This window comes from Octodon degus, unplaced genomic scaffold (assembly GCF_000260255.1).
Source record: "Octodon degus isolate 3935 unplaced genomic scaffold, OctDeg1.0 scaffold00019, whole genome shotgun sequence".
Taxonomy (NCBI): Eukaryota; Metazoa; Chordata; class Mammalia; order Rodentia; family Octodontidae; genus Octodon; species Octodon degus.
The window spans coordinates 4,200,225-4,228,161 of NW_004524595.1; the positions used below are offsets into that span (position 1 = coordinate 4,200,225).

Consider the following 27,937-nt stretch of genomic DNA (forward strand, 5'->3'; position numbering starts at 1 on the left):
TCTCACAAACTCCAAGTTATACACAGAGATTTCAATAGCCACATCTAAATAACAAATAGAAAATAAGGAATATGTTATTTTGAACAACTTTATCAACCAATGTAATATAAAATTCTTATTTACAGAACACTCTATCAAAGGATAAGAGAACACACATTCTTTTCAGTGTGCATGGAACATTTACTAAAGTACATAGTTCATCCTAAGCCATAAAACAAGTCTCACGAAATATAAGGTGTTTTAATCATACAAATAATATTATAACCACAGTGCAATTCAAAATCAATAAAAGATAACTGAAAAACCTAGAAGCTTCTAGAAACTAAATGACACATTTCTGAATAACCTACAGGTTGAAAAAGAAATCAAACTGCAATTTAGGAAGTATAAGGAAAGTACAACATAAGATTTGCACAATGTAGCTAAAGCAATATGTTAGATGGAAATACATAGCACTAAATACATATTTAAAAAGGGGGGGGGGAGAGGCTAGAACATGCCGCAAAAGACCTGTTCTTAAGGCAGCCCGAGCCAGTCAAAAAAAAAAAAAAATCCTTCTCAAGTTTTGGGGTCCAGCAAATTAGCTCAGTTGTTTAAAGTGTCTGCTTGGGAAAAGCCCATCAGGACCAAAAGACTGTGGTTCAATCCCCAGCTCCTCATGCTGCACCAGGCCCACCATTAAGGCAGTCTGAGGCAATAAATAAATAAATAAATATTTATTTATTTTGGTCCTAGCCCGTCAAGGTCAGTGAGGACTCAGGACATAAGAGAACCTCTGCTGTGACATTCTATAATTATGTGGTGTCCCAAATTTTCTGATCAAGGAGATTATGGGGCCACAGAGGAAAGTGATTGATGATGTACCGTGTGTCTAAGGAGAGTCACCGAGAGAGAAAAAATTTTCTCAGGCTTTCACAGAGAGCAACTTGGTTAAGCAATTGCAATGACTCATCCAGATGGCTGACACTAACATAAGATCTACAAGGCACTATACACGGTTCCAGGGTAAATCCTGAGAGGATTTGACTGACCTTATCAGATACAAAAGTTACATTTTTAGTTATATAGGTCTTGCTTTTTAACTTGGTCTTAACCATCCATCAGAAAGTGTAACCATGAGGTATAAAAAGTTAAGCTATATTAATATGCTGAGCTGTAAAAGGCTCAATTTCACAACTTCGGACAATTGCCAGTTGTGCTGGTAACTCACTACTATTATGTACTATTAGATTATATTCGGTCATTTTGCTGAATTCAAGTACGTACAATATGACTGGCATCAAGTATGAAAAGACCCTTTAAAGACTTCTCCAAATACAGCTTCTCTATCAGCAATGGAATACCCATCTCTGACAAAACAAAACAAAAAAGGGGGATATAAATAAAGGATCATTTTGTAGTGGAAAAAAAAATATATATATATGTATATACAAAATAGGATAGATATATAGCTACTTTCTCTTAGTTCAATGAGAAGAAAGGTTTGTACTAATAGTGTTTAGACAAGATTTCATATCTAAATCTTGTCCTCTGAATAACTACTATGAAGACAACAATATGCAATATATTATTGTAACTGTCCTACTAACCTTGTTTCATTGCTATTTTATCTTTTTCCTCATTAAAATTAATTAAAAAATAGTTTAAAATACTGTTTTCCCATAATTCAAAACAGAGTCCAGTGGAATTTGAATGTTTTCCACAATAATGATACATTTGATTTGATAGATAATTTAAACATCCTAAGTTGATCATTATGCAATGTATAAATGTAGCACAGTGTCACAATGTACCTCGTAAGATGTACAATTATTATTTCTTTAAAAAAAATCAAGCAGGGGGCTGGAGAGATGGCTCAGTGGTCTTAAGCACCTACTTGGAACAAGCTTGGCAAAGCACAGGGACCACGGTTTGATCCCCCAGCACCACATGCCAGCCAGCCCGGCCCCCAAGTGGGCTGAGCTGGCCACACACACACACACACACACACACACACACACAATAAATAAATAAATGTAAATAAATAAATAAATATTTTTTAAATCAAGCAAAATTTTAAATAAACGCTCTTTTTCTTTCTCAAATAAAGAGAAACAACTACTTTGAATTTATAAACTATAAAAAATAAAAAATAAAAAGAGGGGGCTAGGACTATAGCTCAGTGGTATAAGTGCCTACATGGCAAGCACAAGGTCTGATTCTGGTACCAAAAAAAAAAAAGATAACAAATCAGTGACCTCAGCTTTGATCTCAATAAGAAATAAAGGGTCAAAGTAAGAGAAAAATGAATAGATTAGAAGCAATATTTATATACTAGAAAACAGAATTACAAAATGGAGAAGGATAAAGTCAAAAGTTGATTCTTTTGAGACCATAAATAAAGTTGATAAGCCACTAACAATATTAGTAAAGAAAAAAAGAGGGGTATGGACAAATTACCAAGATCAGGAAAGGCAAGGGACACCACTATGAATTTTACACATTTTTTAAAAAGATTATGAAAAACTTCTATGCTAATAAATTTAGCAACTTAGATAAAACAGACAATTCCTTTTAAAGATATAAACAATTCCTTTTAAAGATATGAAGACAATTCCTTTTAAAGATATAAAGCTGGCGAGATAATTCAGCAGTCCAAAGCGCCTAATTAGGCAAGCTTAGGCAAGCTCAGAGACTGTGGTTAGATCTCCAGCACCACATGCTGTGCCAGCCCTGCACCCAGGGTAGACTGAGCCAACCACAAAAAAAAAAAAAAAAAAAAGAATTAAAGATATAATGTATCAGTACTCTCTCAATATGACCTAAATACTGTAACCTGAACAGTTCTATATCTAATAAGTAATGTATTTGCCTAAGTCCAACAAACATTCCTGATTTTTAAAGCTAATACAAAAACCTCTAATCTAACTAGGTATAGAAAAGAACTTAACCTGATAAAGGGAAACTGAAAAGTAAACAGCCAACATTACACTTGATGGTAAAAAGCATAATTCTTTGGATCAAAGTCAGAATGTACTCTCAATATTTTTAGTCAACAGTACACTGGAGTTATTAATCAGTATATTTTTTTCTTATCAGTATATTAATGCAATAAAAGGACAGAATAGAAAACGTAGAAAGAATTTACATACAATAAATTTTTATACAAAGGTTCACGGACAATTTGGAAGAGAAAGGACTTTCTTTTCAATACATGGTACTTGAACATTTAAACATCCATATTTCAAATAAAACAGTATCATAAACAAAACTTGACTCAAAATGGATCACAAACCTAAATGTCAAAACTAACCCTACAAATCATTTCAAACAAAACATAGCACAACAATCTTTGGGATGTTGGGTTAGGCCAAGATTTAGTAAGATGATAAAAAGAAAAGGCAGTGTCACAGAGAAAATACTTGTAAATCATACATCTTACAAAGGATTTGTATCCAAATGTTATGAAAAAAAAAAAAACAATTTGTCAGTATCAAAAAGAAAAACTGGGAAATAAGTACAGATCATACAGACAGTAAAAGCATAAAAAAGAAATTTTATAAATGACATTTAGTCAACAAATTGAACTTGGAGGTGACGGGCAAATTTCTTGAAAGACATCAGTATGAAAACTCATGAACAATTAGATAATCTATTAATCTCACACCTGTTAAATGACATTCATAATTTAAAACACTCTCTCCTCTCTCTCTCTCCCTCTCTTGCTCCCTCTTCCCCTCTCTCTCAGACTCCCCATCCCCTTCTCTTCCTCCTGCCCCTTCCTCTCCCTCTGTCTCTCTCCCTCTGTCTCAATCTCAGAGATTGAGAGAGATTCACTACTGAATTGAGAGAGATTCACTACTGAATCTCTCAAACATTCAAGGAAGAAATGTCATAAACTCTTTGATAAAACAGAGGATTGAATATTAACCAAATCATTTCACGAAGCCAGCATTACTCTGATAACAAAACTAAGTAAAAAACAATTAGAGAAATACAACACCCAGGCTGGAGAGATAGTTCAGCCATCGAAGTGCCTGCCAGACAAGCACAAGGACCGGGTTTGATCCCCAGTACCACATGCTGTGCCAGCCCTGGGCACCAACCCAGCCACCAAAACCAGGCATGGTGGTGCACGCCTGTAATCCCAGTGCTAGGGAGGCTGAGACAGGAGGATCACTATGAGTCCAAGCTGCATAGTGAGACCCTGTACCAGATAAATAGATTTTTTTTTTTTAATTCTGCACAAGTTGATATCCAAATCCAATTCAATTTCAGGAGATTTTTATAATAGTTGACAAGGTGACTCTAAAATTTTTATGGAACCACAAGGATTCAAAGTGGTCAAAATAGTTTTGAAAAAGAAGATTTATATGATCTCATGTGAACGCTGGCTATAAAGCCTAAGCATTAGAAAACATATTCACTTAAGGACAGATTTATCAAGAGAATACAACGGAAGTCCAGAAATGGACCTGCACTTAAATGATAAAGTAACATACACTCAAGATTTAAATCTAACAATCAAAAATTTAGGTCAACCATACCAAATGTTAGCAAAAACTTTAGAATAACTAGAAAAAAACATGTACCATGACTGTGATCCAAATACAGGTATTTACAGCTACCAAAGTGCACAGAGCTATACAATCAAAATGGAAACTTTTTTTTTTTTTTTTTTTTTTTTTTTTTGGAAAGGGTTACAGAGTGTTTAGGGTCTCACTACTAGATTGGACTCGTAGTGATCTGCCTGTTTACAGCCTCCCAAGAGCTTGGGATTACAGGCGTGTGCCACCACGCCCAGTCTCAATTGCCCTCTCAGTGCGCTCCAGGGCCGGGGCCAGCATGGCAGGCCTGGGAATCAAATCCCCAGCCCCTGCCATCGCTTGTAGGTGCTTTAGTCTGCTGAGCTATTTGACCAGCCCTTAGAAACTTTTTATTATATGTAAATTATACCAAAAGAAAATTGATGGAAGAGTAAAATATAAATTCCTACCAAAGAGTTGTGCGGATTAAATTAAAATTAAATAACATAGTAATCCCACTCATAAAATAAATATACAATAAGTTAGTCTAGCAGTTATTAGAAGCTGTCAGCCACTTAATAAACTATAATCAGCATCAAAATTAGGTATAACTAAACTAACTTTAAAATTCAAATAAGCTCTTTTCTGGCTAGAACCATGAAGGGTGTGGAAGAGAAGAAAAAGAAGGTTCCTGCTGTGCCAGAAACCCTTAAGAAAAAGCGAAGACATTTCGCAGAGTTGAAGATAAAGCACCTGAGAAAGAAGTTTGCCCAGAAGATCTTTGTGAGGCGAGGAGGAAGCTCATCTATGCAAAAGCCAGACATGATCATAAGGAGTACAGACAGATATACAGAACTGAGATCTGAATGTCTAGGATGGTGAGAAAAGCTGGCAACTTCTATGTCCTTGCAAAGCCCAAACTGGCATTTGTCATCCGGGTGAGGGGTATCAATGGTGTGAGACCAAAGGTCTGCAAGGTGTTGCAGCTTCACCTTCGCCAAATCTTCATTGGTACCTTCATTAAGCTCAACAACGCTTCAATTAACACGTGAGAATTGTGTAGCCGTACATTGCATGGGGGTACCCAAACCTGAAGACAGTGAATGAACTAATATACAAGCGTGGCTATGGCAAAATCAGTAAGAAATGAATTGGCTTGACAGATAACTCATTGATTGCTCGATCTCTTGGTAAATATGGCATCAACTGCATGGAGGATCTAATTCATGAGATCTATACTTTTGGAAAACACTTCAAAGAGGCAAATAACTTCCTGTGGCTGTTCAAGTTATCATCTCCATGAGGTACAATGAAGAAAAAGACCACCCATTTTTCTTGGAGATGCTAGAAATAGGGAAGACCAGATCAACAGGCTTATTGGAAGGATGAACTAAGGTATCTACCATGGTGTTTTCATGATTTGGTCACTTAATAAAGTACCTGCTTCCAAATTGAAAAAAAAAAAAAATAATATCAGTTGCCACTTTTGGGCTATTTCTCATATTCCACAAATGCAACACAAGAAAATATTCTGAAACACCAATACAAAAGAATCCTGAAAAATCTAAGGCAGAGATAATGTCTAATCCAGAAAATTAGCACTTCTAACTTGCCTTTCAAAGAGCACTTTTGAGAACATTCACTAAATCAAAGGTGACCTGCCTCCCTAATTAGCCTCTAAAAATACCCTGAATGGTAGATAATAATAATCTTTAAGTAAATGAATCTTTTTTAAAAGATAAAAATAAAAGTAAAATGGACTATGCTACCAAGGAAAATTACAATGCTTCTCAGCATGATGTAAAATACTAAGTTGCTGGACATAGTACCTAACTTCTTACTAGACACCACTGTTATAAATGATAGTAAAAATAGTTCATTCCTATTTTCCTTTGAAGTACTCTTGGAGACAGACAAATACTGGCCCAAAGAATTTACTAAATAGAGACCACACCCATTACAGTGACAGACTTGTTAGTGCAGATGAAAAACTACATATATGTCACAATACAGGCTATGTTATTATTTGCTTGGTTTGTCCTACAGAAGCCAAAACAGTGTAAACTGAAGCAGAAGTAGAAAAAAGGAAGCAAAAGGAACAAATCAGTGGTGCCAGCTTTTGACACACATTGTCATTAGCAAGCAGGACAGCCTGGGAGCTGGAAAGCCATACCCTATTGGCCTTGAATGCCAGGATAAGAGATTTCCACTAAAATGCTGAAGAGAAAGAGGAAGGGGCTAACGCAAAAAGATTACTCATTTAACATGTTCAAAACAAATTATTTATTTTAAATAGTAAAGAAACTTTTCGTAACATTGCCGTATCAGCCAACAGCTTAACAACAACAACCAGTTTATGAACCTATGGCCAAAACTCACAATGTAAGAGGCAAAACAAAGCAAAAAGAAACAGAAAATTCTGGGAGATGAGATTTAATCAACAGAAACTTGGTATCATTTTCTGCTGATGCACAAACTTACCAACACCACTCCTGGGTCCATTAGCTTAGTTGCCACTTTCTACCAGTTGGTAGAAGCACCCAGTGTTTCTAACTGTGCTGGGTTTTTTGTTTGTTTTGTTTTGTTTTGTTTTCGTACAGGGTCTACAGAGTCTCACTCTACACAGATCAGACTCTCATAATGATCCTTCTGTTTTCAGCCTCCCAACCCTTGGGATTACAGGCACGCCCCAACACCCCCAGTCTCAATGGACATCTCAGCATGCCTTGGGGGCAGGGCCAGCACAGCAGGGCGGGATCAAAACCCCAGCCTCTGTGTCTGCCTAAACAGGAACATTAATCTGCTGAGCTATCTAGCCAGCCCTACCTGTGCTGTTATGAACAGGCTTTTGAAGACAATGAACAGAAAAAGGAGAAGCATCCTTAGTTTGCAACACTGATGGGCTGGAACAAAAAATTTTAAATAAATCTGAGATGCTAAGAAGCACTGGCATTACACACACACACACACACACACACACACACGCGCCAAATCCTTCGAGGAGGTAAAAGTCAAAAATCAAGTTGAATTTTATTCAAAGTTCTATTTGCAAGTTGTCTATAAAACATTTTTGCACTTATTTAAACAGTGCATTCCATTCAAATAGCAGGTCTGAGATTGATTTCATTTTGTTGTAATCATTCTCCCAAAATTTTATATTTAAATTTGGTAATATAGTATTAAATCTTTAGAAAGGAACAGTAATTTCATACTAAACCTCTGAGTAAATGAAAGAGAATATATTATCTACATTGTAATCTATTTTTTCAAACTTTTTCCTCTCAAGGGAAAGTATTTCAACTTCAAAACCACTGAAAATAATTTTTTGGCATGTCTTTTTCACTCTACTGCAAATGGCTTTGATAAATATTCATCATTCCTCTCAGATGATAAACAATGCTATAGTTAAAGACAAAGAGAAAGTATCTATAGCTTTATTTGGAAGCTCTTTAAAAAGAATTTCTGAAACAAGACAATGGACCCTCTCTAGGCACCAATCAAGTCATGTTTACACTGTGCTGCAACTGGCTTGCAGAAACCAGGTTAATAATACGTGATTCAGAGCTACTGGCCATATGGCTACATCACAAATAGATAGTTGGCCCACACTGCCAATCAGAACCTCTTCCCCGGAAATTTATATTTTATAACTTCTCTAGTGGCCTGAGATGAATGCCAATGTAAGGAAATCATTTTTACCAATATGAACAGAATCAGAAAAATCAAGGGGAACAAGAATAAAATGAACAAAGTGACAACAGAATATGTTGTACATCAGGACACAGATGTGGACAACCTACTATGCTGTCTACCAACCTTCCAGTCCCTCAGACACTTGACTACTTCCTGCCGCTGGCACTATGAAATTCATCTGATTCCATATAAAGACAAATAAACTAGCTCTTCAATGTATGTTAGTTCCAATGAGTTTCTTATAACCAGACACTCTCTAATTAAAATAAACTGTTAGTATAAAATATAGAAATGTTAAATGAAAGACAATTTTTAATCTGAAATCAATGTACTCAATCTTGGACTTACTAGCCATAGACAATATAACTTGTAATATTTCCATAATCTCTTTTCAGAGTTGCATAAACAGTGTTATTCAAAGAACTTACAAAATTAAGTTCTGTCAGTTCTTCATCAAACCTCATTATTGTCAGATCCAAAGAAAGAACATGGTTCATTCATTCTACAAACACTTATTAAATCTTTCTAAATGCCAACTACTAAACTGGAGATTGGAAATAAAATCATGAACCAAAAAGCCTCACTCCCTGCCCTATTTAATATACAAACACACACACACACACACACACACACACACACACACACATACATGCTGTTATGTCTTATGTCTACTTGTCTCCCAAAAGCCTCATGCAGTCATAGGTAGGGCTTCTGGTGGTGGCTGCATCTAGAATATATGATGCTAGGATTAAAGAGGTGATGGTGGCATTGCTCTATGGTGCAATTCTAGGATTATGGTGTCCTATTCTGGGTATGAGTGTTACCTGTCCTAAGGGTAGGTAGCCTGGATAGAATATAAGGGACAGAAAGAGGCGTAATAGGGTCATTTGCTATTTGCTACTGCTTTCTGCCCACCATGAACTGTTTCTCCTTGGTAATGCCTGTCTACCATGCCATCCTGCCTTAGAACCAGCAAACTGTGGACTAAAACCTTTACAAACAGTGAGCTACAATAAACCATCCCTTCTTTAACTTCAGGTGTTGGGTATTTTATTTCAGCAACAAGAAAAATAACTAACACACACAAAATAACCTCAATAATTTCTAGAATTAAATACTATAGACCATGACTAAGGTAAGCTCTTCTTCTGAATTTTGTTACAGCCAGTAAATTTTTACTAGTTCAATAACATCATGTTGGACTTTAATGTATATTTTATTCAAATCATTCCTAATGCCTTAAGAGTCACATTTCCATTCCTATTTAAGTATGTATGAGTTGGGTCTTCCAAAACTGAAATTCAAGGACTTTTCTTTAATTAAGATCTCAATCCTTTGATACTTTTTCAATAGTACCTTATAAAAATTGGAATTCTTTAGTCAGTAGCTATTTCTTCATATTAAAAGAGCTGTGAAAATAATAAATTACACTAATACCCTGGCTCATGAACATTACTGTTTACAAAAGATTTGGCTCACAAACAAAAGCATTCTGCAAAATTTTGCTTCCATTCATAAACTCTTCATCAGGTGACAAACACAAACATGGCCATCTTCCCCCAATTCATAAAACAAATTAAGTTTGTAAACCAAGGTACCACTGTATTTCTGACCTAGTTCAAATTATTTAATTTTGAATGTGGGTTATTCTATAGTAGCAATGGTGAAGCTCTTAGAGCTTCCAATGACAACAAATAGCTCTCTACAGCACAACACATTCACCACCAGGGTTCTACAGCCTAAATTCACAGGGAGAAATATGTCCTCTCCTCATTATTAATAACACAAAGCTTCTTTATTCACAGATGAAGCAGATTTATACAAGTATTTCTTTCTAATACATAATATATTCTGAAATACAAATTTTAGTTACATGCTATTTTCATTAGTTTTCAGACAACAGAGAAAAATGCATAAAGAAAAAATTGGTTCACAGTCCAAATCTGAAAAGTACTATATGTCCTTCCATTTTTCTGAATTAGGAGTAATGTTCAAAATATTAATTTCTTATATAATAAATAATTTCTAAAGACTGAATTTCTGCTGACAAAAGGCTGATACAAGTAACAAACTGCCACATTCTTTATAACACTATAAACAACAAAAATCCTAACACTAAGATTTATTAAGCTATATATGAGTACATTCATTCCATTCTTCTCACAAATATTTCATTGAATATTTCTACTCTGCTATAAACTGAAGATAAAATTTAATAAACAAAACAGCCTCTAACTTCTCTGAGCTTAAAAGTTAGAGAATAAAATTATAGTAAATCTCAAATAATTTGATTCAGACTTGATCAAAATTATAGCTTACATCATATGCCATAAGTTATCAATGTGATTTAATGAAAAACTAGGTAAACCCTTTACATAAAAGTTCTAAGATTGCTGAACACTGAATTTGCCAATACTCTTTGTTTAGAAAAAGACAAAGGAGAAAATTTACCTATCATTTACTATAAAGTGCAATGTAAATCTACTATTTTTCATTTTCCTTTTCCTGTAAAACTGTTTCATACTAAGTAAAGAGATTTCGTTTGCTGTGACAGGTATCTACCAGGAACTACAAAACCACCTTACAGCTATATGTCTCTGTTTTACCAAACTACATTTGTTAAACTGTGAGTTACTGAGAATTGTATTTGTTCATCTACAAAAGATGAATATTATATTGTTGCAAGAGGTTAAATTCAATCACAAGTCTTATAACTAGCCACAATGACATTACTAATCATTTGTTTATAAAAAGTTTGTAAGAGTGGAAACACATGTAAGCCTTCATCCTTGAAAGAATTTTTAAATAAAATAGAAGATTAACTTAAAAAGCAAACAAAAACAGGAGTGAGTTTAATAGATAATTTTAAAGCAATGGAAAATTTTATTACTCTCCAACTAGGAAAAATAGATTCTTTAAAAGTTCATGATTTACTATGAATGATTTCTTTCACACAATAAATTCTGGCTGGTACAGTACATCTTTTAATTCAAAATTTTTTAATTATGGACAGAATAAAACTACACTGATTATAAAGGTTAATAAAATATCTCATTATCCTATAGTACTACTACTATCAACACAACATGACTCAAATCTTCCTAAAAACATATGTGAACTATTAGAAGCTGAACTAATTTTGAAATAGTTTACAGTTATATAAAAAGAAATTTTTGATGACCATGCCCTAAGTACCACACAAACTAAGGAAAGTAAAGCAACCTGTGAGCACCAGCAGAAAAAAATCAATGAGAACATGTAGGCAAAACACATTCTTTCATGTCCAGTAAAGACAGTCAGGGTTGGTTTGTTTTGATTTTCTAAATTTATGTAAATTTTGCAATAGTTACAGAATAGTGATTTATATTTCCTAATTTATGTAGCTCATTGCATTTATTTTTTGTTAAATAAATCACATTTTCAATAATTACTAATAAATAATGTCCATCTCCAAATGTGAAGACATTTATACCTTGACCTCCATATTGAAGTACTATAGCATCTCAAAAGATACAAATTTAAAGTTGAGCTCATTTTTTAAAAGCAAGAGCTTCAGGAATGATAACATACAATGCTATATAGGGTTAGATTTCTAAATTTCTGGGTAAAAATATGTAATTATTTATTCATATTCCTTAAAAATTTTTCATTTTTTAAATTTTTTCTCCATATTCTGTAGGTACTTGATGTTTACTATATCAATACTTGATGGAAAATACCTGTTCCATATTATGCCTAAGATGTTTGATATTCAGACAGATAGTGAAGTTAAACCCAACTGCATATGCTGTAGAGTAATAATAAGGTTCTCTTCTGGAGGGTTAACAACCTAAGTTTGCAGACTAAAAATTAGAGAAATAGAAGGGCTACAAGGACAGAAAACATTTTGGCCCTAGCCTTTCAAGGTCAGTGAAGACTCAGGACATAGAAGAACCTATACTGTAACAGCACGTAACTCAACTGTGTCCCAAATTTTCTGATCAAGGAGATTATGGGGACACAGAGCAACGTGATCGATGATGTAGAATGTGCATAAGGAAAGTCACATGGAGAGAAAACATTCTCTCAGGCTTTCACAGAGAGGAAATTGGTCAAGCAATGGCCATGACTCATCCACATGGCTGACAATGACAAAGGATCTGCAAACTGCGATACAGGGTTACAGGATAAATCCTGAGGGTACTTGACTGACCTTATCATATACAAAAGCTACATTTCTTGTTATATAGGTCTTGCTTTATCTTAGTCTTAACCATACAGCAGAAAAGTATAAAAATGAGGTATATAAAGTAAAGCCATATTAATATGCTGAGCTGTGAAAGGCTCAAGTCAACAACTTCTGTGGATAACCCACTACTATTGTGGACTGCTGGACTGTGTTGCACTGTTTTGCTGAATTCACGCACCTATACTATTTAGATGCCAATGGAATACCCATCTCTGACAGGACTGAACAAAAAAAGGGGATACAAAGGAAGGACCATTTTGTATCTGTATATGCAGAATAGTTAGGATAGATATACAGCTACTTTCGCTTCATTCAATGAGAAAAAGATTTGTACTAATAGTGTTTGGACAGGATATCCTGTCTACATCGTGTACTACAGATAACTGCTAAGAATATAACACTGTACAATGTATTAATTATTGAAACTGTCCTATTAATCAGCTTTGAAACTGTCTTATTGCTATTTCTTTCTCAATAAAATAAAATAAAATAAAAAATAAAAAGGAATGATAAGAGTGGCAAAATTGGTTCAATCAACCTAGAGAGATGCTGTAGCAGGTGGCCATAATTCAGCAGTGGATCTTATATACTATTCTGACCAAGGTCTAGGAGCTCAAGCCAGCCCCCATACATATTCAGGTTAGAGTGCATAATGTTGACTTCTACTATGCTTTGGTTCATTTTGTTTTATAGTATTAGGAATTAAAGCCAGGGCCTTTGCACAGGCTATATCCTAAGCTATTTATTTGTTTGTTTGTTTTGTTTGTTTGTACTGGGAATTGAACTCAGGACATTATACTTGCCAGGCAGGCACTTATGCCACTGAGCTATATCCCTAGCCCCCCAATCCTTTTTTAAAAAAATTATTTTGACAACTGATTTTTTTAAGTCACTAAATTGTCACTAAGAAGCTCAAACTTGTAAACTCCTGCTTCAGTCTCCGTAAGTGTTGACATTACAAGCATGGATTGACACAACTGGCTCCACTATGAGCTTAATTTTGAAAAAGCAGCATTTATATAGAAGTTCTAAATGCTATCTTCTGAGTCAGAAGAGGTAGTCTCCCCAGGAATTGGGTGTCTTACTTTGCCACATTTCGTCTGCTCTCTTACTTTATTTCACCAGGCTGGCCCTTGGCAGGTCTTTTGCATTTCTGACCCTTGCTGCAGAAGAGATTACATGTTGATAATATACCTTACCAATGCCAAGAGTCTCTGTGAAGAAGGACTCTTACAATCAGGTGGCAATCAGGAGGCAATTGACACCACTGATGATGTTCTTTGGCAGCAGAAATTCTAGAAGGTAGTTAGCCACTGTACTAAAATCCATTTCTACCTAAAAAATATTTCTAAATGGGTATTTTAAAGCAATGACTCTCATTATTGGAGTATTACAATTGAGCCACCTAAGGAGAACAAAACAGATGTAGGAACTTCTGTAAATGCCTAAAAATCAAGAATTTCCTTCTTTCTTTTCTTTTGGGGATAGCATAGTCCAGGCTGGCCTCCAACTCTTAGTGATCTTCTTGCCTCAGCCCCCTGAGTGCTGAGGTTATAGGTGTGCACAAGCACACTTGGCTTTTTAAAAATCAAGAATTTCTATGCAGACCTATTTGACTGTGATTTATTCCCTACCAACTGTTTCACTTTTAATAGAACTAGTACTGAATGAAGAAAAGTAGCAAATGCTATTGATCAGTATCAAAAGATAACACATAACAAAATAATTAAATCACAAGGTCCAGTAATTAACACCACAATCTATATTTTAGATAACCCTGCCATCATATACTTACATTTTAACGTTTCTCCAGCATACGGTATGTGCAGTTTGAATCGGTCACAGTTAGGTCCAGGAGTCAGTGAAGTACAGCTTTATGAAAAGCAGAAAGAGAAGATATTTTAAAATTTTTAAAGGTCTATATATTTATAATATTTAGTAAAGTAAATAAAAATTGATCCATAAAGGTAAAATAAAATACTGAGTTACAGAACAAAAAAGTAAAGCAAACAAGCCTTTATGATCATGGAGGAAAAGATAGCAAGCCTTGCTCTAAAATCAATCATCCATTTATTTCACAACACAACTTAGATCTTCTAACAACACACACCATCAGTGCTTCCAATACTACTCTCAAAGAAGTGCATCTCAACTTTCAAAACTAGGTATATTATCCAAAAAAGGTCTCTAGTCTTTGATGCCAAGAATTCTAAGAGAAAAGTAATTTTATGGTCATATTTTAAACACAGACTTTTAGCTTTCACTGTTAGAACAAAAAAGCACCCACTTTTGGCCTTTATCTGGTACCAGATGGTTTTCTTTCTTTCCACAAAGGTACACGCTTCCTCTAGATTTGGCACACTATAACTTTCATCTGCAGGAGAGCATGATGCATTGCACTCGATTTCAGATAAAATGCAAATTTTACAGGGTGGGATTCAGTTAGTCATCCAGGTCTCAAAATTTTTTAAATCTATTACTTTCACAAAGTTCTTCTGCTTTACACATATTTGCTCTACAAGATATGGCATGATCTTACAAGTCAGAATTTCAACGACATAACAGCACTATTAGCCTTATATTTTAATAAAATACTAACAGCAAATCAACTGAGGAAGTTAGATGTCTTCATTTCACTTTTTAAAGTAAGATAATTGCCTGGAAAACACAAGGTCCTGAGTTCAATCCCCAGTACCACAAAAAAAAAAGTAAGATAATTTATAGAGTAAAGCAAGAAGATTGATTTTCTTTCATAACTCCAAAACTAAACCTAAAGCAATTCTAAACATTGAATTTATAAAAGCAGTTTAACAGATGGAGAAGTTAGAATAAATGTGCGATTCCTTAGATGACCACTTTGAAGGGTAAAGGTCACCTGAAAATAAATTCAAGAAATGTTGGCTTCAGGCCGGGGAGATAGCTCAGTAGAATAAGCACTTGCCTGGCAAGCGCAAGGGCCTGAGTTCAATACCCAGTTCTGGAAAAAAAAAAGAAAGAAATGTTGACTTCAAAGAAAGTAGCTCTGTCCTCATATCAGATTTACTATTACTTCTTCCCTAAACTATTTGATTGTAAGAGAGAGGAAAAAACTTTACTTAGATGTACTTAACATAAATCACTAGATTAATTATTCCTCTTTATTGTCTGGAATTTTTAAAAGAAACCAGTCTCAAAGTAAACAAGAGAAATGCAAATTAGAACAGTGAAATACCATCTTATTCCAGAAAGAATGCCTACTGTCAAAAATCTCATAGCAAAGGCTAGCAAGGCTGCAGGAGAAAAAAGGAACCATTCCACATTGTTAATAGGAATGTAAACTAGTGTAAAACCACTATGGAGATAAGTATGGTGATTCCTCTAAAAGCTAAAAATAAAAATTCCATTTGACCCTGTTATCCCCTTCTAGGAACCTACACAAAAGAGTTAAAGTCATTCTTATTACAGTGATGTATGCATATCCATGTTTATAGCAGCACAATTTATAATACCTAAATCTTGGAAAAAGCCTACAAATATATACATCAACAGACTAATGATAAAGAAAATGTAGTACTTAAACACAATGAAGGACTAGTTTGCCATAAAGAAGGATAAATTTGAGGCATTTGTAGATAAATAGATGAATCTTGACACCATAATGTTAAGTAAAATAAATCAAACTCACAAGTTTAAATGTCACATGATTTCTCTCATATAAGAAATCCAAAACATAAAGAGCAAAATAAAGGTTAGATAATGGGAAATAGGCAGATCTTATTCAAATGGGAAAGAGAACAGGAGGTACAGTGAAAGAGAGGAGGGAAGCAAAGTTGGGATTTTTTTAAAAAAAAAGAGAGAATCGAAGAAAAATAGAAATAAAACTTAATCAAAAGGGAAGGAGATGAAGAGCTGGACAGAGAAGGGAGGATCAGGAAGGGAAGAGGACAAAATAGAATTATAATGTATCATGCATATGTACAAACTTCCCACAATAAGTATAATCATTATATATTGCACCACATACTAATCAAAAAATAAAAATTAAAACAAAAAGATGGGGCTGAGACCAAAAAAATAACACAGTTACACTAGCAATTGAACAGTAACTTATATTTTCACAGATTTTAAGAACATACTTCCTTTCAATATAAAATAACCTTAAACTGGGCATGGTGGTACACACCTGTAATCCCAGCACTTGGGAGGCTGAGGCAGGAGGACTACCATGAGCTTGAGGTCGAAGTGGGCTACATAATGAGTTCAAGGCTAGCTTAAAATACATTAGCAAGACCCTGTCTCAAAAAAACAAACAAGCAAATAAATAAATAAATGCCAACAAGCCTTCAGGGCACAATTTATAAAAGGTACCAAAGTACTTCCCTTCTCTAAGCTAGGTATCTGTTACTCAAAATCCTGAAGATCAGAAGTGTTTCAGATTTCAGGTTTTTCATACTTTGGAATAATTGTACATACATAATAAGATCTCTTAGGATGGGACCAAAATCTAAACATAAAATACATTTATGTTTCACAAATAGCTTCTACATCATAGACTGAAAGTAACTTTATAATTATAAATTATAATTTCATGCTTAGTGTGCCTACGTCTTGACTTCAATCCTGAACATGAGGTTAGAAGTGGAATTTTCCATTTGTAACATCAGATGGCAATCAAAGCTTTGCACACAATGAAGCATTTTGGATCTTGAGTTTTCAGATTAGGGATGGTCAATCCACAGTATATTTTCTAGCCTACAATTAGTTACTTGAAGAATTAGAGAAAGCACATAAATTCTAGCATTATAAAATATAAAAGATAATCTAGTGATAGTAAAAAGTGCCCTGAAGGCTTGTTGACATTTATTTATTTATTTATTTATTTACATGTTTGTTTTTTTGAGACAGGGTCTTGCTAATATATTTTAGGCTAGCCTTGAACTCATTATGTAGCCCACTTTGGTCTCAAACTCATGGTAGTCCTCCTCTAGTGACAGACAAATACAGAAAAATGGTTTAGAATTACTAAGAATATCCAACCTGCAATGCTTTGAAATGATGAAAAACATTCACAACCCAGAGTTTTCAAAGCTAGAGGATCAAATTATCTATACAGCAAAAATGGAAACTAATAGTATAGGAAATCCTCAAGATTTAATGTGAAATTGTTTTATTTCTAAACTAATGAGCTACACTTCATATCATGTACTTTACATTTTATGAAGACTAGAAAGGTTTTTTTGTGTCCCACTACTTTCCTTTTCCCCTTACCATATCAATAGCAGTTTCTAGCAACTTTAGGCTATTATAAAGTACATTTCTTCACCTGAGTGATTCACTTGCTGTTGAAGGGGGGGGGGGTTCATTTGGGTAAGGTTTATTGTGCACTGTTCTAGGTATTAGGAATACAGTGGACAAGACACAAGATCTATGGCTCATATGGTATTTCAATTCTAATGAGGGAAAAGAAATGATAAAAGAGACAAATATAGAAAAATGGTTTAAGATTACTAAATGTTATGAAGAAGAGGGTATGACAATAACACAGGAGCTACTTTATATTGGAAAATCAAGGAAGACCTCTAGAGAAGGTTAAATTCTAACCTTAAATAATATGAGGCGATCAATCATTCAAAGTTCTAGCAAACAGTATTCCAAAGGACAGAGCAGATGCAAAGACATAAGAGCAGAAACAAGCCTGCTATATCTGGGGAAGAAATCTTTACATTCCTGGCAATGCAGCTGGGACAAGTGAATGAGGGAGGAGCGATGGATGGGACAAAGGGTAAGCAAACACGGAGCTTATGCACTCTTGCAAGTGGTGGCATTTAATTCAGCTTTCACGCCAAGCACAAAGAAGTGTTTTAAGCAAAAGAGTAACAAATAACTATGTTTTTTAAAAATCACTGTGTCTATAATATTGCAAAAGAGATGATAAGAAATAAAAAGATTAGAGCTTCTTTACACTGTGATATTACAAAATTTCTCATTCCCTTTTCACACGTGCATTTGTGTGTGATGCTGAGCACGAAACACAGGACCTCACAATCCTAACCAAGCGCTGTCCCACTGAACTACATCAACTCCACCAGAGTTTCACATTCCTAACATTCATTATTTCTCAGTTTTTTGGGTCAAAATTTAGAAAATGGTTTGGCCTATTGTTTCTAGATTGCTGCCCATGGAACTGCAGTCAGAAATCATTAACAGATGACTAACAGAAAAGGGAAATCTATTCATCTAGAAAATCATTTCCTTTAAACAAGTGTGAAATAGCTACAGAGAAAAAACTACTGGCTTTATATTTTAAATTTAAATTTGTATAAAGGCAACTTGTCTTCACACAGTTACTTCCAAGGTTCAAAAAGCCAATATTCAAAACTGAGTAACTTTTAGTAAAATAATATTGTTAACAGTTAAAACATAACTTCAAATTTGTCCCTTGACTATAGCTCATCAGTGCTAACTAACATGTTTCAGTCACTGTGCCAAGAGGTAGAAATACAATCCTGGTGTGGTGGCACACACCCGTAATCCCAGTGGTCTGGGAGGCAGAAGCAGGAGGGTCATAACTTCACAACTTAATGAGACCCTATCTCAAAATAAAAGGAAAAATGGGCTGAGGATACAGCTCAGTAGAAAGGCCCTAGGTTCAATCCCCAGTGAAGGGAGGGGAGGGGAGGGAAAAAGTAGGGAGGAGAGGGAAAGGAAGGGGAGAAAAAGGAGAGGAGGGGAGGGGAAAGGAAGGGAAGGGAAAGAAGATGGGAAGGGAGGGGAGGAAAAAGGAAGAGGGAGAGAGGGAGGGGGAAAGAAGGGAGAGAAGCAAGCAAGCAGCAAGGACAAGAACAAAAAACTTAGAGCCAGCCAGATAGCTCAGCAGATTAAAGAGCCTGCTTAGGCAAACGCAGGGACCAGGATTCAATCCCTGGTGCCATACAGGCCCAGGGCACACTGAGACTGCGATTGAGACTAGGCATGGTGGCCCGTGCCTATAATCCTAGCACTTGGGAGTATGAAAACAGGAGGATCATTACGAGCCTGATCTGTGTAGTGAGATCCTGTAGACCATGTACTAAATACATAAAAGAAGAAAAAACTTATTTTGTTATTACAGTGTAAAAGGTTTTAGATAAAAGAACTATGCTATACAGTATAATCAGTTTCCTGATTTCAACTTATGCATTATTTTAAAGTTTAATATTTGGGAGAACCAAGGCACTTAAACTCACATTCTACAGATTATGAAAGTAGTAATTACCAGGTGGGAACTCTTGATAAGATCAAAGAAGGTAGTTTACTCTAGCACTTTATTACAGAAACTGCAGTTAAACATTAATATAATAAAATGCTAAGCATAATAACCTCGGCATACTCTCATCCCTATAGTATATTATTTTACCTTTAGTCATATGAGTCCTGGTATTACTATTTATTTTCAAGGGGTATTCAAGAAATCAAACTCAGGATCTTGCATTTGCCAGGCAGGTGTTGTGTTGCTGAGCTATCTCCCTGGCCCCTATTACTTATTTTCAAATTGCAGTTGTTTTCTCTACAAGATTATAAGAATCTTGGTGTCAATAAGTTTATGCTTTTTAAAAAAAATATAGCACAATATAGCAGCCAGCACAATGCTAAACACTTGACACTGATAAAATTTTATCAAATATTAATAATCATAAACTAAACTCAAAATTGGAATTTTACAGTTGATGTCACTGGAGACTTGAGGTCTCAAGGGCACTCAGTGAGAGCAGTGGAATTGGAAACTAACTCCACAGGGCTCTGGCCACATCTTAGCCACTTTCTGGCTTACAGCTAAATCTATTAGCTGATACTGTCTGGGGGAAACAATATAGTAATTTGGAGCATTTCTGTTCTTTAGCCCACTTAAAAAGAACAAAGTAGATGAATCCAGGGTTCCTTCCCTGAGTACATCAGTTTCCTTTACCTATTAATTTACCACTTGGCACGTTCTCCCTACATAGCTTCCTGTTTTCTTGATAGTGACGTGTGTGCTTAACCAACAATATTTAACATCAGCTAAGTCTTCCACTTTGGCAACTTAAAATAACAGTTAACTGTGAAATAAAATAGCCTTCAAGACCAATAATTGCCTTGTAAACACAAGCTGCAATGAATAATTATTAGTTCATGATATTCAACACATCTTCATTTTATAGAATTCACTTACTTTTCTGAGCTAAATCTGACATCAATTCCACACAAATTAAATCAGTTTCAGGTCAACACAGGCTCAAGACTAGACATCTCAGTAAAGAAGCTAGAAGACTGATATCTTAACATCTGCCTACACAATCTACAAAATGCAAAGGCATTCATGCTTCTGATACAACAACTCTTACATAGTCAGCCTTGAGAATTACTGCTCATCTAGTCGACTAGGTCAAATCTCTTAAAGTCAAGTCTTGGGCTTTATCCAAGGAAACACGGATTAAAATTGCCAAAAGAATGCAGCAAAACTGCATTTAGGCAGATATTTTACATTGTTCTCTGGGGAAACAGTACTATCTACTTGATGACATATGATATTCGTAACATGCCAAGTATAGCCTCTATATCTCTAAAGCCTTAAATCTATTTCCAGACCTTACTAGAATATGATGTATTCAATTTCTAGCACAGGATTTTAAAATGCCATTACCAAAATAAGTGACTTATCTTAGAATATTTTAAAATTACAAAATTCAGATACTCAGAAAATGCGTTTGCCAATTCACGTGGCATCAACTGTTATTCCCAGCTTCTACATGATATCTCCATTTATAAATAAGTTTCAACTCTAGAGTAGGGAGTATTTTTAAATATTGGTAGGTGTTCCCATAACAAAAGCATGGCTTAAACTACAATGTGATTTCAGTAGGAATGATAGGCTCAACAACTATTTTTGACAGTCAACCAGGAAGGGGAAGCATTTACTTTTTTAGACAGATATTTAACACATTAATTTTCTACCTTTCTTTTCTAGTACATGCATTTAATTCACTCTGTTAACAGAATAAAGAAGAAAATGAGATTATCTCAGTAAAGTCAGGACAAGTGATAAAATTAAGCATTCACTCATAATTGTAATTTCTCTGTAAACTAGAATAAAAAGATATATCCTTATTCTGATTAAGGCTATCTACAAAAAAAAAAAAAAAAAGACCATAGTAACAGCTTAATAACAAAGTACTGTTTTTCCCTTTGAAATAATGAGAAGAGGATACCTGTTCTCTGGTTATCTTCATTCAACACTGTACTAGAGGTCCTAACCAGGATCACAGGACAATAAAAGGCATAAAGACTGAAAAGAAAGAACTATATGTGCAGAAAATATGTGCATGTAGAAAGTTTTTTACTTCTTTATACGCAGTTCTGAAATTAACCTGTAAGCTTACAAAGTGGCTTGACAAATAAAATATAGAAAACCTAAAAGCGCATACTTAGGCAGACTCAAGGACCAGGGTTCGATCCTGGCCTGCGATTGAGACTGGGCGTGGTAGCACCTGTTATCCCAGCTCTTGGGAGGCTGAAAAACAGGAGGATCACTACAAGTATGATCTGTGTAGTGAGACCCTGTAGACCCAGTACTAAATAATTTCTAAAAAAAGAAAGAAAAGAAAATCTACTTCTCTAGCACTTGGGAGGCTGAAAACAGGAGGATCATTACAAGTTCAATCTGTGTAGTGACAGCCTATAGACCTTGTATTAAATACATAAAAAAAGAAAAGAAAATCTACTTCTACATACTGTAATTAGAAAACAAAACTTCTAATTACAAAAACTTCTAATTTGATGAATATGTGTCATCAAAAATAACTTCAAGGGACCATGGATATAGCTCAATGGTACAAGTGCCTGCCTGGCAAGCACAAGGCCCTGAGTTTGACTTCCAGTACAAAAAAATGTAAAAATAAAAAATAAAATGAAACATCAAATATGATCAGGTTGTTGTTCAGTAGTTGTTTGCCTAGCATGCACAGGCCCTAGGTTCAATTCAGCACTAAACAGAAGAAAATAAAATAACAGAAAATCATCACATTCAATGTGCAAAATCTTTACACAGAAAACTATTTTACAGTATTAAAAGGAAAATAAAGAAAACAAAGTTATCATGATCAAGCACTGAACGATTCACAATGAAAAGCTTTCAGTTCTCCCTAAACCTAAAAGCAGAGTTCTAAAATGTAAATGGAATGCCAAGAACCAAGAACAGAGACAAGCCAATGGAATAAAATTAAGTGTCACATAGTTAGACAATTTTTGACTGACAAAAGCAGCTCTGTGCTGCACTGAAGGAAACTCTTTTTAATAAATGTGCTTGGCTAACTGTATATTCTTATAAGGAAAAGTACAAAACAGGAACCCATTTCATGCCATCCAGAAAAATCAAGACCAGGTATAAAAATAAAAATATTTTTAGAAGATAACTTGGGTAAGAGGACTAAACAGAAGAATGTTTTTAAAACTTGATTTAAACAAAAAGCTCCCAAAAGAACTATAAAGAAAAAGGTAAATAAGAGCACATTACTATTAGAACTCTGCTCATCAGAAAACACCATTCAGAAAATGAAAAGACAAGCCACAGAATAGGAGAAGTATCTGGAACATAGAAGATTTGGACTTACTTCCATCATTCACTAAGAACTACACTTCAACAAGAAAAGAAAAAGTTTTTAGATCTGAGTTGTTAGACCTGAAAAAACACTTTCCTATACTTGGATCCAAATAATGTTTTTTTAAAAAAAAGGAAAAAAATTATGTGTCAATTAAAATATGAAAAAGTGGGTAATTAGTCACTAAGGAAATGAAATTTAAACCTATAATGTGATACTATAACCCACCAGGATAGTTAAAATTAAATTGATAATAGCAAGCATTGACAAGAATATAGAGGCCTAGAAACTCTATCTACTGGAAGAATTAATTGGTATAATCATGATAGAAAACTATTTAGTAGCATTTTTAAGCATGAATATATGTATACTTAAGACTTAGCAACTTTATTCCTACAATAGCTAATAGGTGTACAAATGTTCACCAAGGATACATACAAAAATGTACACAATAGCAGCATTCTTTGAAATATTCCCATATGATTAAAATGTAATTTCAAACTCTATACCAAATGTCATCAGCTATAGGCTAGGGAGAAAACAACTAGGATGTAATCACAAAATGAAGTATTATTATAGCAATGAAATAAAAGAGAAATATAATGATATGGATGAATCTCACAAATATATTGTTGAATGAAAGAATGTGTATTATAATTCCATTATTTAAAGTTGAAAATCAGAAAATACCTATAGTGTTATGTACTGAGTGATAAAAGTACTACAAATAATCAAGAAAGTGATTACTATAAAAATAAGAATAATTTCCCTACAAGGGAAGAGGTACATGAGAGACTCCTTAAATGTTGCTGACATCTTATTTCTTGACTTGGGTGGTGATGGCACAGATGTCTATGTTTTAGTATTTATTATGATACAATCATATTTTACCTGTATTTTAATATGACCTCCAGGTGTCTCTAATGAGTACTCAATTTCTGAAAACCAGTGCTTTAAGTTGTATTACACCTGAGCTTAGAAGGATCAGTTTTGAGTTGGATTCTCTATGGTCACTGGATCAACACAGCTATCTGTGATGCAAATTCATTATTTTTTTCTTTCCAATGATGGTAAATCATCTTGAAACAGCCTCTAATCACACTCTTTATTTCTTCTGTATTAAAATTCTTTTTAACTCTTAGAGAGTAGAAAACTTTCCACAAATCTGTGACTATGGATACACATTTACTTTTTCCAAAAGAAATGCACAAGTATTTGTTGACCATTCCATGATGGGTGCAGAAAATGTTATACAGGTAGTGATCTACATTCAATTGAGTATATACAATAGCCCCCTGCAGCACAGATACAAATCATGGGGAGGGAAGAGTAAAACCATTATGCACTATATGTGAATGAAATTAATCTTAACCAGTATGCAACCTACAGAATGAACCTAGTAATTGAATTTGTTCCCACAGAGTCCTCCAAATGTCCTGAGCATAGAATGACAGCTCCACAAGCTGGAACTTACACTTTCCACAAGTCTAATGGCTTCAGTATGCTGCAATAGGCTTCATGGATGGAACCAATCATCTAGCTTATACTAAAATCCCTGAGAAATAGATAAGTAGTTTAAGCTTATTGTTTAAAAGAATCTATGGCTAGAAAATAATGCCAATATTGCAAGCACAGCCCTATTTTAGGGCTCTTCCTTTCAGATTATTTTTATTTGTACATGTTTTAATATATATTATTTACCATTCATTAGGAGTAGGTACATGTACATAATATATCTAAATTAATTTCATTTCCTTCTTCTCATCTCTCCCTCCCCACACCCTCCATCTCTAAATTCCATACAGATTTGTTAAAGAACTATCACCCCTGTTTCCTATTATCTCTTCTTTGTTTTAAAATTATTTATACTTTGGGTTTTTCATATAAGAGAAATAATGTGATATTTAAGCTTTTGTATCTGATTTATTTCACTTAACACTGCCAGCTCAAGGTGAATCCTTTTTCCTACAAATGACTACTATTTATCCTTCTTTATGGCAGAGGAGTATTCTATTATGTACAAACACCACCACATGTTCTCTATACATTCACCTGTTGATGAATATGTAGGCCACTTACCAGAGTTAAACATGTGGACACTTGTTAGCACTGCGGTATGAGACCTTTACCTCTTTCAAGGAAATACATAGGAGAATAGCTATGTCTAACAGGATGCCTATTTTTAGTTTCCTGAAGAATAATCCCTAGACTGACTTCGATGGTGGCTGTACAAGTTTACATTCCTACCAAAAAGTGTACAAGTGCAGGCTAACTAGCATCTTTTTATTCTGGATGTCTTGATAATAGCCATTCTTCCCGGACTAAGACAGAATCTGTGTTGTTTCACGTTTCTCTGATGACCAGAGACACTGAACATTTGTCACATATGCATTGACCTTTTGTACTTCTTCTGAAAAGTGTCAATTCAACTTAGTTATCCAATTTTTATTGGGTCTTTTATTTTTAAAGGAGTCTGGTTTATTGGAGTTTTTTGTATATTAATCCCCTGTAAGAGTAGCTAGCAGAAAAAATTTTTGGTGATCTCTTCTATTGGTTGTTTTATTTGCTGTGTAGAAGCTTTCTAGTGTGATTTAATGCACTTGTTGATTCTTTTTTTTCTCTTTTTCTTAATGTGTTTGGTTGTTACAGGGTCTCACCATGCAGCTCAGACTCATAGTGATCCTCCTGTTTTCAGACTCCCCAGTGCTGGGATTACAGGCATATGCTACTACACCCAGACTCTGCGGCCGGCTCAGCCTGCCCTGGAGGTGGGGCTGGCATGGCATGTGGTGCCAGGGATGGAACCCCAATCCCTGCACTTGCCTAAGCTTGCCTAAGCAGGCACTTTAGCCTACTGAGCTATTTTGCCAGCCTGATTTGTTGATTCTTGATGCTATTTTTTTGTGTGTAACTGGAATTCTGTTTAAAAAGTTCTTTGGCTGGGGAGATGGCTCAGAGGATAAGCACTTCCATGGCAAGTGCAAGGGCCTGAGTTCAATCCCTGGTTCTCAAAAAAAAAAAAAAAAAGTTCTTTAAGAGTTTTACCTATTTTATTTTCCAACAGTGTTTCAGTTTTAACATTCATGTCTTGGATGGTTTTTAATATTTTGGTACACAATACAGACACAGATCAAGATTCAGTCTTCTGTGTTTCTGAAGCACAGGCAACTTTTTAACAAAATCTTTCATAAAGCTACTGAGTAGGACTAAAATCACTCTTATGGCATAGAGTATGTGGCTAATCTGGCATTTCTTTCCTTAGTATCTACCTACTTTTTCAGGTTTAATTTCAAATATGACAGGTGAAACTGCTATGTTATAAATGATTCTATTTCATCTTTATATTATCTAATTGACATGTCATACATATTTTATAGTGTGTATTTATAATTCTAAAAAATTTATGCATTAGGGTTTGGGATAGTTTAGAGTATGCTATAGTCTTAATGTTTAAATGCTCACAAAATTCACATAATGAAATATAATTCTCAGTGTGCTGGCATTGAGTGAGAGAAGACAAAGTCATGACAACCCTCATGAATAAGTCTGGTGCCCTCTTAGCAGGCATGCAGGATAGTATTTGCCCCGTTGTCCTTTTACCACTAGGCCACAAAGAGAGGACCATGTATGAGGAATAGGGCTTCATCAGACACTTGACCTACTGGCACTATGAAGCTGGACTTCACAGCCTCTAGAACTGTATGCAGTAAATTTCTGTTCCTAACAAATTCTCCAGTGTAAAATAGTTTATGTAGCAACACACACAAAAAAAAAAATGGAGTAAATAATCAAAAAGGGGGACTGGGGAGATGGCTCAGTAGAATAAGCGCTTCCCTAGCAAGCCCAAAGGCCTGAGTTCAATTTGCAGTTCTGGGGGTAGGGGGGATCTAAAAGGTTCAGAGATCACTACTCTAAGAGATGGAGAAAGGAATCTCTATTCTTTATTCTGCAATAAAATGAATATCAAAACATGAAAATTGATACTATTTAAATAACAATGCAAAACAACAATAGATACCACAAAGCAATTAACATGATTAACTGCCAAATTAGTGGTTAAACAATATAGCACAACTGAATTTTACAGGGCACAGAAATCACTTTCACATCGAGTAATAAAGTAAAAAAAAAAAAGCCTGTAAAGCATGAATTGGATCAGTCAGACAGAAGGAGAAATATTTTCCTGCAAGTGGCCTTAACCAGAGCAAAACACTGGAGACAGACACTCTCCTAAACTGAACACTCCAGGAGGAAACAGTGCATTATACTGTGAATCTCTTAGCATGAAGCAGTATACCTGCATACACAGGACACACCTGAAAACTATTTCAGAAATAGTACCAGTGAGAAGATAAAGCTGGAACAGACCAGCACACACGAAGACCATGGCAATGTAAAACAAATTACATAAAAGTCATGGTCCAATTGCAATTCCACCTGTGGGAATATCAGTAATTATCAATTGATAAACGTAATAGAGGCCAATGCTAGTTTACATACTATTTTTCACATTTCATGCATGATGTAAGTTTATAAAAAGTAATTTTTACACCAAATATTATTATTCCAATAAAAACTGGGCCATAGGCTTCTCAGGCCATCATTTTCAACTGTTGACTTGTATGTCCTAAGTGAATATATTCTTTATTTTATGAACATCAGAGGTTTTATATTTTATATCATTTGCTTACTTTTCTGAACTCTGAAGCCTTTATATGTTTATATCATTTACTCACTATTTATCTAAATCCTGCCTATACAGGAAAGGACTGATTTATCTTGGTATGCAGTGATAGTGAAGATTCTTAAGGGAATGCACAGAGCTCTGATATGTTATTAACTTTCAGTTTACATATTTATTTATGTTGGCATCTTCACAGTATTTAGTAGGTACTCTACATATGCTTTTTTTTTTTTTT

The 27,937-nt window shown here is 34.8% G+C and overlaps 1 protein-coding gene across 4 annotated transcripts in view; it reads right to left on the reverse strand.

The window, feature by feature from the left end:
• The window catches only part of Babam2 (BRISC and BRCA1 A complex member 2), a 506,746-nt gene that overhangs the window by 436,241 nt on the left and 42,568 nt on the right, over nt 1–27,937 (reverse strand). For all 4 annotated transcript variants that reach the window (XM_023711099.1, XM_023711100.1, XM_023711098.1 and 1 more), the window contains exon 3: nt 14,222–14,298. In XM_023711099.1, coding sequence (XP_023566867.1) covers nt 14,222–14,298 — 77 coding nt within the window. The remainder of the gene's footprint in view (nt 1–14,221; nt 14,299–27,937) is intronic.